At 39.1% G+C, this 16,633-nt stretch overlaps 1 protein-coding gene across 2 annotated transcripts in view; it reads left to right on the forward strand.

Moving 5' to 3' along the window:
- Positions 1-1,239: 1,239 nt before the first annotated feature.
- UBL3 (ubiquitin like 3) overlaps positions 1,240-16,633 on the forward strand; it is a 54,086-nt gene continuing 38,692 nt past the window's right edge. The window contains exons 1-2 of one of the 2 annotated variants that reach the window (XM_061628483.1): positions 1,240-2,485; positions 13,592-13,618. In XM_061628483.1, the coding sequence (XP_061484467.1) occupies positions 2,459-2,485; positions 13,592-13,618 (54 nt within the window). In that variant the 5' untranslated portion in view covers positions 1,240-2,458. The remainder of the gene's footprint in view (positions 2,486-13,591; positions 13,619-16,633) is intronic. The other variant, XM_061628484.1, reaches the window with a different exon arrangement.

A 16,633-nucleotide genomic window follows, 5' to 3' on the forward strand; every position in this document is an offset into this window, starting at 1 on the left:
GGCCACAGGTTCCGTTTTCCTGTTGTAGATGGAGAGGAATATTTTTAGATCAAGAAGGGATGTTCACCTTGTTCTCCAGATACCTTAGCCTGGGCATGAGACTCTTTCAGCCCAGCTGATCACAGGTAGCTTTCTTGGGGCCATAAATACTCAACCTGTAAATGATGGTTCTTTCTTTGACAGTTCTCTGGTCCAGCCAGTTTTTTTTAGCTCATCGCAGTAAACAAAATGAAAACCTTTATGTACAATATCTCCAGATCTATTAAACTAGGCCACGTTGCTTTGTTTTTTAATGACAAATATTTTCCCTACTTCCTGGTGATGCTGACTATTAGATCCATTCCCAAAAGTAGAACAGGCAGCATACTTTTTCACGATGAATTGTTGGCCTTAGACTTGAAGCCTGAGCTGATTTTATGACATACACATGCGCACACAGAGGATACAAATGGTGTGTGTCACTTATGGAAATCGAGCTCTTCAAATGTGTAAAAGATAATCTTGGTGCTTAGATCTACTCAAGAGAGACATACAATCAACAGCTAATAATGCCCAGAAGCGTTAAATGCCCTCAAAGGGCCTTTTCTGAAAGTAAATAAACGAAGATAAACCAACTGTTTGCATGACGTTTATTTACTCTCAACATGTCGCTCGTACAATTAATGTGAAGGGGTGGGGGGGTTGACTCAGTATCAGCGTGACCCTTGAGCAACTTCTTTCTTGTTAGTTTGATCTCCCCCCGCCTCTTTATGAAGTGCAGTACGCAAACCAGTTAATCTGGCGCCTGACATATTTATTTAAATCTGGTTTAAACTGAAGTATGCTGGTTTTTTGGCCGCCTGGAGTCGGTCACCACCTCCCTTTGTAGAGACTTGCGTAAGTGGCCGTGGTCCCGCTGCCAATTAAACTGCATGATCTTTTGGAGTAGGAAATGTGGGGTTTGGGGTGCGAGAGAAAGGGAAAGCTGCACGGCACAAACCGGCCGCGCTAAACTTCTTCCAGTGTCACACAGGGCGCCGTTGCCTGGAGTTTCCCAGCCCCTAGCAACAGTTGCTGAAGGCGTGACTGCTATAACAACAAGCTGCTGCCAAGGCAAAGCCTGCGTCACATCACTTCTTCTGAGGGGAGGCGAGGGGGGGGACCCGAGGGGGGGGAACCCACTGCCCTTTAAAACTACAGCCTCCATGATGCTGTGCGGGCGGCGCGCGCCCGCGTGAGGAGCCGCGCTTCGACGCGCCTCCGCAAAAGACCAGAAGGCGGAGCCAAAAGGGAGTGGGGGATGGGGGTGCTGCTGGGTCCGTCTTTCCCCTGCCGTGTCCCCTTTTCTCAGCTCGGCGCAGACGCCATGTTGGTTTGAAAGGAAGATGACAAGAGGCGGCTGCAGGAGTAGAGGCGGCGGTGGGCGGCGAAGGGTACCCGGGAACGGCTCGCGCTGAGGAAAACAAGATACGCAGTTTCTCTTCACCCTTTTCCTCGCTTATTTTCTCCGTTCCGGCTCTGAGGGAGACCAGAGAAGGGCAAGCAGCCTCGCCGCGTCAGCTGTGGGGGGTTTCCGTTAACCGTCTGCTGCTGAGGGAGCCCTTTGGACGAGGGAGAGGAAGAGGTGGAGAAGGGACTGGCAAAAGAGGAGCAGGAGCGGCGGCGATGATGAGCGCAGAGACCTGAGGAAGGAGAGGCGGAGCGGGGCGGCGAGCGCTGTTCCTGCTAGAGGCGACTGCAGTTTAAATCCCCCCTTGAGCTGCTGCTGCTGCAGTTTGAGGGGGGAGAGTGTTGCTTCTTTTGTGTTCCCCCTCCTTTCTCTGCTGTTTGGTTTTTTTGCTAAATATTACAAAGCTTTTAAGAAAGACCTGTAAGAAGACGAGGAGAACCCTCTCCCCCGCCTCCTCTCTCTAGTCTCCTGACCCCTGCTTTACTCTGAGGATTGGGAAGAGGACGAAAGAAGCCCTCGAACAACTTCGGCTCCAGAAAATAGAGGAAGGTCGCTTTACTTCTCTGAGTGCCTGCCGCTCGTTTTAATGAGGAGGTGACTCGGGCGCCAAACTATCCTCTGAATCATCCTCGTCATTCATTATTGGTCTAGGCTGGAGAGGAAGAGAGCCTGTACACAATTCATGTCCTTGTATATTTCTGTCTGGTGTGCCTGGCACCACTGGCGTTGGTGTTTGTGCTGCTGAGGACAAGGATCTGCTGCCATCTCTGGTTTCCCTGGTGTTTCCTCTCTAATCGAGCCTTTTAACACCAGTTCCTCTTGGATTTTTTCTCTCCAATCCACAATTTCCTTTACTGCAGGTCAGGTCACACACTTTTATTGGGCGAAAAGAAATCTCAGGACTTAACAGACGCACACCTAAGATTGGTTAGCTGGAAGATCTTCTTGCTGTACGTTATTGGCTGGCTTTTTTTTTTTTTAAAAAAAATCTTATTCTGTACTTTTTGAAACAATCAGGGTACTATCAAGATGTCTAGCACTGTTCCATCTGATATGGTAAGTTCATGTTTGACTGTTTTCAGAAATACAGTGGGGAACTGAGATGCTCTTGTAGCAAGGCAGACCTGACAGAAAGAATTGTATTTTTCCTTTACTGTATTTATCTTATTTCATTTCATTATTTAACTTTTTAAAATGTTTTAGATTTTAAGCTGGGGAAAAATGCGATACAAAATGAATTGGGACTATTTTTTAATTGTGATTCTCTACCTGAAACTAGTTTTCTATCTTCCAATTTTCTTTCCCTTTATTCTTTTTACTACTTGGCTCCAGTGGGTTAATATTCTCAAATTTTTCCACAAGGCCATGAATTAACATAGCATCTTGGAGACAACAATAGTTCCTGACACTCTTCTTGTGGGTAATTGGCACTTCATATTCCAGGCTCTTCTTGAGCTGATATTGAACACTCCATTACTGTAAAATGCCATATTGGTGATCTAGCTGGACATAATTTGTAATCTAGAGTAAAAGAGGAGATAGTGTAGATTTTGAGAGAGAGAATCACCTATAGGTATACCAAAAAATAAACAAGTCTGGATATGTGAATTATTTTGAAACTGAGATGTAGTTAACTTTATTCTTCTTTGTGTATTGCATATGTGTTTTTGCGTATGCAAGAGTAAATTTTGTGATATGTCCCAACTATGTATGCTATGACATTTAAGGATAAATGGTTATGGTTTCTGAGCACTAATGCATCATTCATGCTTTGGATATGTGTCTAATTAAACTTTGAAGGCCACAGTCCATCCTTGGCATTAACATGGGTTTTTTGGCTCTTCATAACAGGAAAACAGTAATTTGTGACACAGGCGCTAGTGTAATAATGTTGACATCAGTGGGAATTACTTCCCAGTAGACATGCGTTAATGTCAATAGGAAGGTTAAACTAAGCATAAATGTAACTTTTCCCATTGAAATCAGTAGAACTTAATGCTGAATATGGACTGAATGTCATCTGGGTTTGCTAAATAAATAACCTTCAGTAAAATCTAGTTATAATAGAAAAAAATCTAATTCTTTTTTTTGACTTCTGCTTTGGTCCGCTCTGAGCCTTCAGAATGAATGAATGGCCTTTGTATCTTATTAATAAATAGTAACCAATTTGGTCATTGGAATGAACTACAAATAGCCTTCTTGAATGTCTTGCACTTCCTGGTTCTCAACATAAAAATGCTTTCCTGGTTTTGAAGCAGTTTTGTTGGGTTTCTGCAACTTTAGTTGTAATTGCAGAGGTGCACATACGAGTATACTCAAATTGGAAAGTCAGGCTATAAAATGCAGGGAATCGTTTAGTATTGGACTTTAAAAGAACCCTTGAATACTAATTCAAGCATTCTTCTCACTGCAGAAACTCATATTAAAACTAGATCAGATTCCACAACTGGAAGTGATTTTTCTAGGCTCTCTTTGAAGTTTGGAACTTTAGTGATTTGCATTTCCATCACTTCAGCCAATGAATGGTTGGAACATAGGTGGTAGTCCTTCCCCAGTTAGTTGCAGTGGAAAGAAATGTCATAACAAAGGTTACATCACATTCTAGGTGCTTCATTGCTTTTATCATATGAGGAAAGTCTGTGAGATAATATATTTACAAAGTAACAGTTAAAACAATTTTTAAAATTACAGATTTTCAGGCTTGAGTAAGAGAATGAAACATGAGATCTCTGAAATAAAGCAAGATATTCCATGATATACTATTCCTAACAGTTTTTCTGTTTAATAGAATGAAAGCAGAAGTGATTTTCAAACAGGGTTCTCTCTCAGGGAATTGAACCTGTTATCTTCTGCATGTAAAACAGATGCTATCCCACTGAGCTATGGCTCTTCCCCTATGCTGTGGTGTCAGAGGTTCTTGTAGGACACTGAATAAGTGCATCTAAACAAATTGTGATGGATAATGCTAAATACTTCTACTAAACTATTCTCTAGATTGTAATTTTCGAGTCTTCATAATTTTTGAGTCTTCATAATTTTACTTAAAAATAAGTGAGCAAGGCTTCTGTATGTTGAAATCTTTGATCTTTTTCTCAATCATGTTTGATTTCCTCCTTCAACTGCAGTTGTGTATTTAGCTGAATATTTCAAAACATTAGTCCTACAGTGATTAACATAATCTATCATTTGCATTTCATTCACATATCATAATTGCTGTAATCTAAATTCCAGACATACCAAGTATGTGTTGTATTGCTTATATAGCAAAGGATGTTGCTAAAGACTGGAACCTAACAAATTTTGAATGATTCAGTTTGAAGTCCCATGAACTTGATTATGATGTCTGCACGTGTGTACAAAAATATTTTTCTCAATGTAGGTATGCTTCCAACCACTAAAAGAAAGCTGTCAGCACCTTACCCAGATCCCATGCAAAATATGGTTTTATCTGGAGTACGAAGAGAATTGTGTTGTGTATTATCTTACTGGTATAGAAAGATGAGAAGATTAGTAATAGGAGGAAATGTTTTCTTTTAGTGGTCTTAATGAATAAACTTTATTAATTTGGAAGACTTTTTAAAATGTAAGTGGAGGTGCTACAAACATTAAAAATCAGTTGTAGTTTCCCCCCTTTCAGAACTTAACTTTGGTGTATAATCTTTAAAGCTGTACTTCAGTGGTCTGTAAGCTGTATTTCCTTTTCCTTAATTTGTCGAACACACCTCAAACCACATGTGCACATAACCTACCCCCTGGTGATCCCAACTCCTCTGTAATATTGGCATCACTGCTGCAGTATTTTGTATCGCTTGTACTCGCAGAATCCTATCACCTTCATAGCTGAATCAAGCAAATGAGAGAAACTATGGCCAGCTGCTAAGTTGGTGCTGTTCCCCATCACTATCAGTGGTGTGGCTGAGTGTAGAAAGGTGTGTGCTGTGTAGCACATTGGTAGCAAGAAAATCTTTCATATAAGGGCTGTCATTTGGAAAACTTTGGAGGCAGATCTGGGAATAAATGGCATGGTTTAAGATTTTTCATATTGCCTAATAGTGCTTAAGAGTGGAGCAAGTGTGAAATTTTAAGATTCCATATAAAAGCAACTAGAATGTAAAAGCTTGAATTTGAAGGTGGACGTTGTTTCTTTGTCAAATTCAGTTAGTTATTTTATACAGCACTAAAGATTTTTACTATAGTATATTCTGTGGACTCATTGGAGAGGAAGCATTAGAGGATGAACTGAAATAATCAATTATTTGAAACAACTCCAGCTAGGAATTAATCTGAAAAGAGGCCCAAGACAGCACAGGATTTATGCCTCTATTTCTCTAAGAGACCTCCTGACTTCTGTCTGTAGAGATAAAAATATCTCAGGTGGTGTAAGCTTAAATCTTCAGTTTTATGGGAGTTGGATTTGTTCAAGAGATGTTGTAGAACTAATTTCCACCTTTGTAAACATTGCACTTTCAGTTATGATAGTGTATTTATCTAAACTGTAAGTTTTGCAATAATGCTAAGGGCAACTGTGTGCCATAAACTTATTTCTCTATCAAACATTGCTAACCATGTAATGATTCTATAGCAAGCAGGTTGTATCCAATGCTACACCTACTCAGGGTAGACCCATTGAAATTAAAGGCCATGACTAACTTAGGTCAATTAATTTCAAAAGATCTACTCTAGCAGGACTTAGTTGGAAACAATCCAGTGACTTTATGATTATGTATTAAATTTATATAAGGGGGGCACTTTATTATCTATAACTTATTTGAAAAGAAGAGCTCTATTAGTTTAGACCAAAAGTACATCTAATTTAGAATCCTGTTTTGCATTGTGTCCTACCAGATGCTCCTGGGAAATCTACATTCAGGGCATGAAGGTAATAGTCCTCTCCTGTTGTTGCTGACAAGCAACTTGTATACAATGGCATACTGCCCCAGAACTTAGTTTCCATATAGCCATCATAATAAGACCTATCCTTCGAGAATTTCTCATCTACTCATAAGCCTATCTAAGCTAGTGACAATTGCAACGTTTTATGGTAGTGAATTCCATAAGTTGCATAATGTGTTGGTTTTATTCCTTTTGTTGGTACCTTTCTTTTTGCCCATCTATTTGATTGGGTGACCCTGAGTTATAATTGTGTGTGTGTGAATTCTTCATACTGTACATAATTTTATAAAGTCATATCGTCCCTTGTATCATCTTCTAAATTAAAAAGCTTGAAATCCTTTAGCTTTTCCTCATAGGGAAGGTACTCTAACCCCTTACTTGGCCAGTTACAAAATGGAGCTAAGTGCTATGACAATGGTTAACTTCAAGTCATAATTTTTCTCTAATATAATAGGAGGATTCTTAATTTTCTGTGACTTTGCTTGCTTAGCAGTATAAGCTATCAGTTCTACCTTCTCCCTCCCACTTCTTTTTCTCTTCCCCAAATCTTTAGGCATGTTAATGTCACACTGTGATTAAGCTACTTGAATTGCTGATCTGCTGTACTTTCCAAAATAAAAATATTAAAGGCAACGTGGATAAATTTAATCGTGACTTTTAATGAGAGAATAACATTGATGATATTTAGGATGTGTAGATCTCAACTGGAACAGCCAATGAATATTGAAGATGAAAATATCAATAATGATGTAATAGCTAGATGAAGTACAAATGGACCCATTAATTGTATAGAAAAATATTTCAAAATATATTGAGGCAGGTATAACGCTCTTGAAATAGATTTGTTTGTGTTTTCTGGGGCTGAACAATGGAAGAATATTCTCCACAGTAAACTCATTTGAAATTGTGTGTTCCCACCTTGGTTGGCAACTTCTTGTTCATGTTGGTAATGTAAGTAAGCAGCCTTTCCCAACCTTTAGGTCTCCCAAATGTTGCTGGACTCCAGCTCCCATCAGCCAGTATGACCAGTGGTCAGGAATTACGGGAACTGTAGTCCAGCAACATCTGGGGACCCAAAGGTTGGGAAAGGCTGTAGTAGAGCTCTGTGCCTCTCAGTGGCTTCTTAACTCCACTTCATACCTACGGCAAATGTTGCTTCTGAAAGCTGTTTTGCTGTGACATATCAATACAAAACAACCAACATTTGATAGGCAGTTCAGGACATGTTGCCTTTAAAATTGGTTTTAGACTGCTGCTGTCTTGCTGCTACTGGATTTATATTCTCTTAGTTTTTCTTAAGTGTCATTGCTGTGCTGTAAGCTACCTGGATTACAGTTAATACAGAAAGGGGGCCACCACTTGCTAGAGATCATCAGCTGTGATGCCCAACCATAGAGAGCACCAGATGGAGTTTCAGTTAAATGCTGTGCTAGGCATGCTCTATGGTCAGAAGCAGGAAATGGTGTTCTGTGGTTAGGTGGTTGGAGGCAAAGGCTCATGGAGAAAGAGAGGAGGTGCGGTCTGAGTGGAGAAGCAAAGGCAACACTAGGCAGATATGGTGGTGAAGGGTCTGTGGTAACACTGGTGGCAGTGGCTGACTTAGCTGTAAAAACAATGGTGGTGGCAGCAGGGGGACACTTGGAAGGCACCCAGGTGCCCGAGGGTCTTATGTGGGTTGTGGAATATGCAGTATAGGCACTAATTTATTGGCCTTCCTTTCACTGCTTTTCACCTTTCTTGTGTTTTGTTCATTCTCTGGCACAAACAATGATCAGGAAACTAGCTCATGTTCTACTAAGTTCATGAAGTCTATGCGTGCAGTTAGCAATGCTTTTGAAAGCCAGTGTAGTATAACGGTTAGTGTCTGTTTATTTATTTATTGAAGGCATCAGATGGACCTCACAAAGTGGTTTACATAAGATTATTACAACAATAAGTAATGATTTTTTAAAAAGTTACAATAAAATGGAAAACGCAGCCTGTTTAAGAAGAAACTGTTACCGCTTCTTCTCCTCTCCCCTTGGGTCAGGATGGTTCTACTGCAGATGCCCCTGTGGTGACAGTTGGAGGAAGGAAGGAGGAGCCATTATGGCAGCTGGATGGTTCTTCAGTTCTTCAGCTGTAAAAACAGTGACCAGTTTTAGACAAGGATAGAAGAGACCAGCTATTTTAGATTCTCACTTGGCTATGAAACTCACCAGGTGACCTTGGTCCAGTCACTAGCCTTGTTTACATATAATGCTAAGCCAAAGTGAAATAATGGTTATTAAACTATAGGTTTTTAAAAAACAAACCACAGTTAAATTCCAAGTCACTCCATAGGTAAACAAGCAAAGCTTGAGTTATTTCTCACTGACTCTACATGGCTTGACTAATATTCTGAACGTCTATTCTGGTGACCTATTACTGGCATTGTCTCACTGTGTTGTTATCCCTCTTACTACTGGCCAGGTGTGAGAGTGAGGAAATCTCAGAGTTCTTCATGGACTCTCTGTAACAGCCCAGCCTTTCCAGATTCCCTTCCCTTTCCCTATCAAAGATGCTCAAAGCTCATTGTGGCCAAGAGTTTCATCACCCTTTCCTATGACTTTTCTGCTCTACCCTTCTTGCCATTCTCTCCCCCCCCCACATTTTTAACATTACTCGTATCTTGGAGCTGTATCTACTTTTAAGGAACAGCAATACATTTTCCACCCATCCCTTTTCTCATTTGTACTTCACCCATTGCTCAAAACGGTCCTCCTTTTTTAAGCAGTTACAAAAAGCAGATGAAGGAAACAATATCTTACGTGATTGATAATATAATATGGGACGAGTGGGTGGGGTAGATGTGGTCACATTCAGGAAAGAAATGAGGGATGATTCTAAATCACTAGTATCTGGGGAAGTGGGGGTAAATATCCCAAATGAACTGTGCTATCATGCTATGGATGGCCCGGATAATACCTCATCATAGTGAACTGTTGTCTATTTAAAAGTTTTCTTCTTCGGTCCATGCCACAGCTGTACAATGAAGGCTGGTTGGGAGGGGTGGGGAAACTAACCAGGCAGAGATAGCAGCAATATTTCCATCAGCTCTTGCCTAGCTTCTCTGTTGATTGGTGGATATACTGGATGAGGCAAACAAGCAATACTTTAGCCATAGTAAAGGAAATGTTCTGGGTTCACACATAATTGAAAGCCATATTTAAAACAAAGCAAATGTCAGAAAGCCAATATCTCCCAACGTTACTTCACAAGGTTATTGCAAGGGTGAAATGAGGAGAAAATCATGCAGACTGCCATGAGCTTCTTGGATGAAGGGTGGCATATAAATGCAATTATTCTATTGGGATTTCTTTTAATACCCCCACAATTTTTAAATGATCGATGAGGTTATCAAAAGCATAACTGGAAGAAAACTGTTCCCATAACATGATTAACATTTCAGATTTAATGGAGTGGGAGATTCTAAGCAGCACTGACAGAATCTGCAGCCATTCTAGACAAGGCCAGGTTAAGGGAAATGAGGTAACTGGCCCCCTGCTGGTTGTGGCAGAGGGAACACACAAGGAAATTAACCATGTTCACATCTGTTAACAGGTTGCTTGAGATGATCTTTGGTTTGAGGCAGAGTTGGACTTACATGAAGCTATCCAGATGATGCTGCCCAAAATTTAGAAATCTAGCCAGTAGAGGACATTTCATCGCACTGAGTTACATGTATGAGTAACTTTGCTTTCTGAATGACCTCTAAAAACTCTTTATTTGGAAGTACACATTCAGCCTTTTATATTGATGGATATATATGAATGTTTAATTTTTGATTTTCCTAGTAATCAAGGTGGCTTGAGCTATGTAGGTATCAGATTCTAGGGCTCTAATCCACTGAGAAGGACACAGACAAATTTTGGTACCAGAGTTGATTAGAGGCTCAAGTGTTTTTACATAAAACCTTAGAAGATACTGGTGTATATTCCTGTAGAAAATTATCTAAAAATAAAATTTTCTCAAACTTTTTTTTACTATACACAGTCCCTTTCCATTATCCATAATCATTTATGATTATAAATAATCACATTAATGCCATTTGCTTGTATTTTATCATAATGTATCCTTCTGGGAGGAAGGGTGGGATATAAATTTAATAAATAAATAAAAATGGGACAAAAACAGAGAAGAGGTAGAGACCAATGCTGCTAAAGCTGAAATTTGAAGGTTTTTATTAAACACAGATCAGATCTGTATATTAAGTTTCATTCGCTTCTCTTCTGTTAATATAGAGATGAGGAATCTGTGGTTCTCCAACTCCCATCAGCTCCAGCCAGCATGGCCAATGGTCAGGGAAGATGGGAGTTGTAGTCATACGACATCTGGAGGCCGACAGATTCCTACCCTGTGCTTAAAGCAAGCTGTTATTTAATTGATGAACCCAAGAGAGGTTTGTATGGCCCCTTCTTGCTGCCTTCTCTAAGGCAAGTAGCCTTGATTGGCTAATATTACCACTGGTTTTGTATTTGTTGTACCTAGTTCTATGTGTATTAAACCTTTTTATATTTGAACACCCTTTGGAAGTTAATCTTAAGGAAATCAATACTGGTTTTCATAAAAACAAACATGTTTCCTGTAAATTCATCAACTAGTGAAATGTTTAATTTTTCCAACTTCTCTAGAAAAAATCACTATATATCAGTTTAATCTGTTTTCAGTATGTGAATAATTGTAAGCTGAGGAAAAAGGATGATTCTTTCACCCTGGTCAACAGCCATAAGCCTGAAATGTGTACTTCTAATTTGGCATTACTTGGCATCAGAAGGCTAGCTTTTGATATTTCTTTGGCTTGGCATCTAGATTCAAATAAAACTGGCAGATAAAATTGTGAGTAGGCAGAGTCTAGTATACCAATTGGATACTAAAAATGGCATGCCATTAAACCTCAAATGTAGAATATAAAAAATGAGCAGTTCAAAATTTAAGAATTAAGTGTTTCGCCTTCTGTTCTGGTAAATTGAGCCTGATCTATAAATGTGGAACCTTTCTGTGAAGCATTTTGTGTATATAAATGGTGGGAAATGATACTTTTCTAAATCTGTGAAGGTTATTTGTTCATCATAGATTGTTGTTTAGATCTGGGTAGGTAGATCTAAATCTTGATACACTGAGTAGAAAAGTGCTTATTTCACAGAAGTCTCAAGCAACTTTCAATTTCAGGTTTTTTTTGTGTGCCCTTGCATAAGCAGAAGGCATTTCTACTCATGTAAAAAGAGAAGGACAGTTTTGCTGTTCTTGCTTAATGGCTACAGCTCTCCTGTAATTCTGTTCCAGAATTCCCAACCTACAGTTGCATTTAGAAGGAGGTGCAAGAGGCTATTAAGAGTAAGGGAAGAGGGAGGCAGAAAAATTCAATTTGTGAGCAGCATAGATCTTAGAATTTTATCCTTGGGCGTCTTAAAATTATTTCAACAACATTTCTTATTGCATCCTGAAAAGGCACATTTCAGAGAACCTGTGAATGCCTCTAACATAACTAAGAAAAATATTGCTGATTTACAATAATACTTCTGGTACCTTTTTTAAAATGATGAGACAAACTTAACTGCTTTCTTTTTGTATGTGAGTGATTCTTTGGCAGTTTCTGTGGCTTGTACCAGTTTCCATTTAGGTTATTAAACCATAGTTTAATAACTGTGGGGCAGAGGTCTCCCTCTGCCAAGCTGAGAACAACTCCGCCAACATGGAACTCCCTGTTCCTCCTGTTGGTGGAAAGCCAGGATTGGGGAGGTACTGAGCTGGCACTTGAGTAGTTGCTATGTCAGCTTCAGGCTGCTCCCTTGCCTTCTCCCTTGGCTGGCATGAGCGATGGGGCTGTGCATGTGGCAGTGGTGGTGCTGCTCTGTCATGCCCCAGCTGGGGTTTGGGTTGCTGTGCCAATCACTAAAACATGTTAATTCACAGCAAAATAGAGCATTCTTTGTAAACTGCTTAGTGATTTTATTTACAGTAAAGCAGTATACAAATTTTATACTAAAGTAATTTGATTCCCTCTCTTCTCACCCCCATTTTTCCCAGGGATAAGTTGGGAGCAAGGATTGTGGGCTTCCTTCTTCCTTCTTCTCCATATAGGAAGAAGTGAATTGACCAAGGAGTTCGTGTAGTTATTTGAACATAGTATCCTCCCTCCTCCTGTCTCCCTGTAGTAGAGGAGCAGGAGCATTAGGGAAGTCCAGGAACCCTGAGGCCCAATTCCAACTTTCCCAAGGACAGTTTCTGGAAATCTATGCTTCAGCTTGCCTAGACTGAGATTTTGCTGGCCTTTTTTTCCCATTCTGCCAAAATGTGTTCATAACACAAATACCCAAGATAGAGTGGTTTCCTGTGTTTTGACAGGACTTCCATCAAACAAGTATTATGTGTCTGAGAATCTGCATTTCCAGACCAAGCATGGCTAGCAAAGTTGCCAAAAAAGAACATAGTATGCATTATTGATAAATTTTTAGATGCACTAAAGAACCATGAATCCCTGAAATGTTCTGGTTTTTTATAGTTTGATTGCATTGTACGTCTAGTCTATAGTAATAATAAACTACGTTCTACAGTTTCATCTGTTCTACAGATTTTACATGGAATATTTCTGTTGGTATTTTAACTTCATCTTTGCCTTTCATTATGTGTTTTTGAACTTAGTAAAAACTTCATATAAACAGTAACTATATTTTTATTAGTGGGAGGATGGTACAGAAAACTTTGCACAAAAGCTGGCAGTATGATTATTCAGCAAGTGCTTGCATTAAACTTAGATGCACTGATGCTAATGAACAGCCAACGTTTAATTAGGTAAGCTTCTTGCTTGGGACAAGAAATCTTTTTTTTCCCCATACAGGTAAATAGCAAGATTATGTCTCCAACCATTCTTTGACACAAGTATATGTGTGATGTTGTAAACTGAAAGTGCTAATGTTGCAGTCTTAAAACATGTTTACTAGAAAGTAAGTTCCACTAACATCAGTGGTGTTTCTTCAGAGTTTGTGTACTTAGAATTGTGATCTCAGCCATTGAACCTTGTGAGAAATGAATATAGTTCTTGTCCCATGGCTGTGGCAAAGTAATAAACAATCTATGGGGTACTGCTCTTATTTTTCAAGTCTTACTGTTAAAGAAGGTTGTGGATAGAAGTACTTTCTTGTAGGCTTTTTGACACATTTAATTGTTCAATACCATGTAGCAGCTGCTATCTGTATTTTGACATTCCTAATGCCATATAGAAGTGACATTGCCCTTTTCTGCTTTCAGTTTTCCCCCTGTGGTGAGCGCGCTTTGGTAAGTGGGACGAAAGCATGCCCTGCCTGCAGGTTATTCCTTTTGTGCTTCCCCTGAGAGAACAAAGTTGGTAAAATGTGTGAATGAAAAATACATGATTGCTCAGTTGGTTTTTAGAAGTAGGTTTTTTGGGGGGGGGAGGGGAAGAAGATTGTCACTCGAATCCTCCCTCTGTTCTGAAACAGCCTGGGTTTTCATGATTCATCTTTGTTGACATAGATTCCTTTTAATCTATTGATTCTTTTTTTCTTGCATTTATGCTTTTCATCATGTTGATCTTGAAGAACAAGCTGTATAATCATGCGCTATAACACTTAAGTAGATAAAGAATGAAATTTTCTGAAAAACTACAGATTTTATTATTGCTTCTCAGCAGCTATTGTAGTTGTATATGATGGTTGGCGCACAAATTATTCTTTTCAGGCTACTGGAGCAGATTAGATTTGGGGTGGGTGGGAATTATGCTAATTCTGTAGCCAGTGCTCCATAACAATGATTGACAGACTTGTATGCCTCCTGGGTATTGATTTTTACCAACACAGCTCAGACTGAGCTTTTGCTCTCACCCAGACCACTCTACTCTGCAGTATCTCTTCTGTAAATAGCCATTTAGCAAGTAGTTGCCTGTAGAAAGTGCTGACAATTTGATGGTAATCAGGATTGTATATGTGGGTGTTTATGCATCTTAGAAAAAATAATATGTTTACAATGTTATCTTTATTACATCTGGCCTTATATGTAAAACCATTTAATTACTTAGATTGTGAACCCCTTTGGGATGAAAAGTTAGCATTTGGACAAACTGCTCACAACATAGAGCAGGATATAAATCTTATGAATAAAATAAAATAACCCCACATCTAGGCTTTGATTTAAGGCCAGACAGAGGGCTAGATTGCACAACATAGTAGTGGCTTACTGGGACTGCACAAATGTGTGGACTTCTGGAGAGGACATTGCAGCTGCTTTGCTCATTCCCAACCTTTTTTCATCCTGTGCCTTAGTGTGTTGTCTGAACTCAGGCTTATGGTTAAACACTTTCCTTACTAGCCATAAGCCATGGGTTCAGACAGCACACTAAGCCAAACCTCGATACAGGAGTGAAAAAGGAGGAGCAAAGTGGCAGCAAACTCCTTTCCAAGAGTAGAGGAAGTAAGCCATAATTTGGCTTACTGTGTCCTGTGAGCCAAGCCAATGTGTATATTTCTGTTAGGTGTGTGTATGTATGTTTCTTTTGGGTGTGTGGGTCTTCACTAACACACACAAGCATACTAAACAGTTTTTAGGTTGTCCATATTTAGCAAATCATTTGAAAGATATTCTCTTTGTCAGCAAGAACAGTTGATTTTGTTGTGAGATGATAGAATGTTTTTGTAAGTACACTCTCATTGTCAGAGTAACTTACGATAACGAATATTAGCAGTTCTTTCCATTCTAATGGAGTAGTATTATTAGTCTCAATAACTTTGCTAACAAGAAGTGAAAGGTGAGATATGATCCAGCAAGTTTTAATGATTTCTTATAGAAATCAGTGTAACAGTTCTAAATTAGTAAGACTTGAAACTTCTAATTTTGGTTGGATCGTGCTTGTGTATGAATTTTGATTAGTGTTAATGGTTTGCTCAACTGCTTTTCTTTGGGGAATTCTCAGGAAATTTTAACTTTACAGTTTTGTTATTGGTGGAATCATTAGGGCAGGTGCGTGGAACCTTTGGCCTTCCAGATGTTGCTGAATTTCAGCTCCCATCAGACCCAGCAACAATGACCAGAAATAATGGGAATTGTAGTTCAGCAGCATCTAAAGGGCCAAAGGTTCCCAATGTCCTCATTAGAGATTGAATGGAACGAACCAGTATTGGAAGATGACTTGAAAATTGCTTGGTTAATAGAAATCTTCCATTTGTATGCTACTAATTTCACCTTCTAAGAAGGAGGTCTCCAGAATTTTACAAAACAGTCTAAAACTTCTGTGCTCATGGAAGAGTCAGAATTTTTGATCAGCTGTTAGATCTTCGATAGATCAAATCTTGGATACATGAAAAATGAGAGGAGTTTCTGTTTTACAGCAAGTTTTGAATTATCAAAACAATGATCATACTATATTTATATTCAGAACTGCTTTACTTTAGCTGTAAACAATGATGTAAGAATAATCTGACTGGGAATTTGAATTGTTTACCATGTAACCCGGGAGTGCTTGTTCTTGTTTTATATTGTTGGCTGGAATCTTGTAGTTTGAAGGATGAATCTAATAGAACAAGAAGCAGACTGTAAAATACACACCAAAGGGATTTTGTGTGTGTGTGTGATAGTGTGGATTGTATAAAAACACAACCTCAGAAATTGAGTAATGTGAAGTGCTTGGTTTATGCTGGCTAAGGAGGATTTGAAACATGAAAGTTGCCAAAGGCCATACCATATCTTGAATAAACTGAGCTTTGGCAGGGTATTTCTAAGATTTCAAATAGGTAAAGAGGTAGTAATGAGTGAGGGCTTGATTCTGTTTAATATCTATAGTTGAACATAGGTGAACAATATTATTCTCAATTTCTTTAGCTATGAAATAACTTAGTAACTGAATATGTCTAGCTCAAAGAATGGGTATATCTTGTCTGGAAAAAATAGTAAACATGGATAAGCTTAAAGATTTGATTCTCACATACAGGAAGCAATCCCCCTGTCCAAGCTCTGTTCGCTAATATATAAAAAACGTTCACTACATTCTCAGTGTAGTATTTCCTTTCCCACATCCACTTATTTTCCCCTAAGCCTTCTCATATTTTCACCACAACGTTTCCTTTCCCATTAGTCTGTAATGCTTGATCCACCTCCAATCAACCTTGCAGGAAAATCCACAACATTAAAATGCTGCCAAAAGGTTAGGGGAGAGTTTATTCAAAACAGATTAAATGAAGGCAGAATTGCTCATCTCCTTGTTTGCCTTTGTCTTCTCTGAAAACAGAACTGTGTGCAGCCTTGTATAAGTAGTGTGTTTGAGAGGTGAGGATTTAGATT

This window comes from Rhineura floridana, chromosome 5 (genome assembly GCF_030035675.1).
Source record: "Rhineura floridana isolate rRhiFlo1 chromosome 5, rRhiFlo1.hap2, whole genome shotgun sequence".
In the NCBI taxonomy this organism is placed as follows: domain Eukaryota; kingdom Metazoa; phylum Chordata; class Lepidosauria; order Squamata; family Rhineuridae; genus Rhineura; species Rhineura floridana.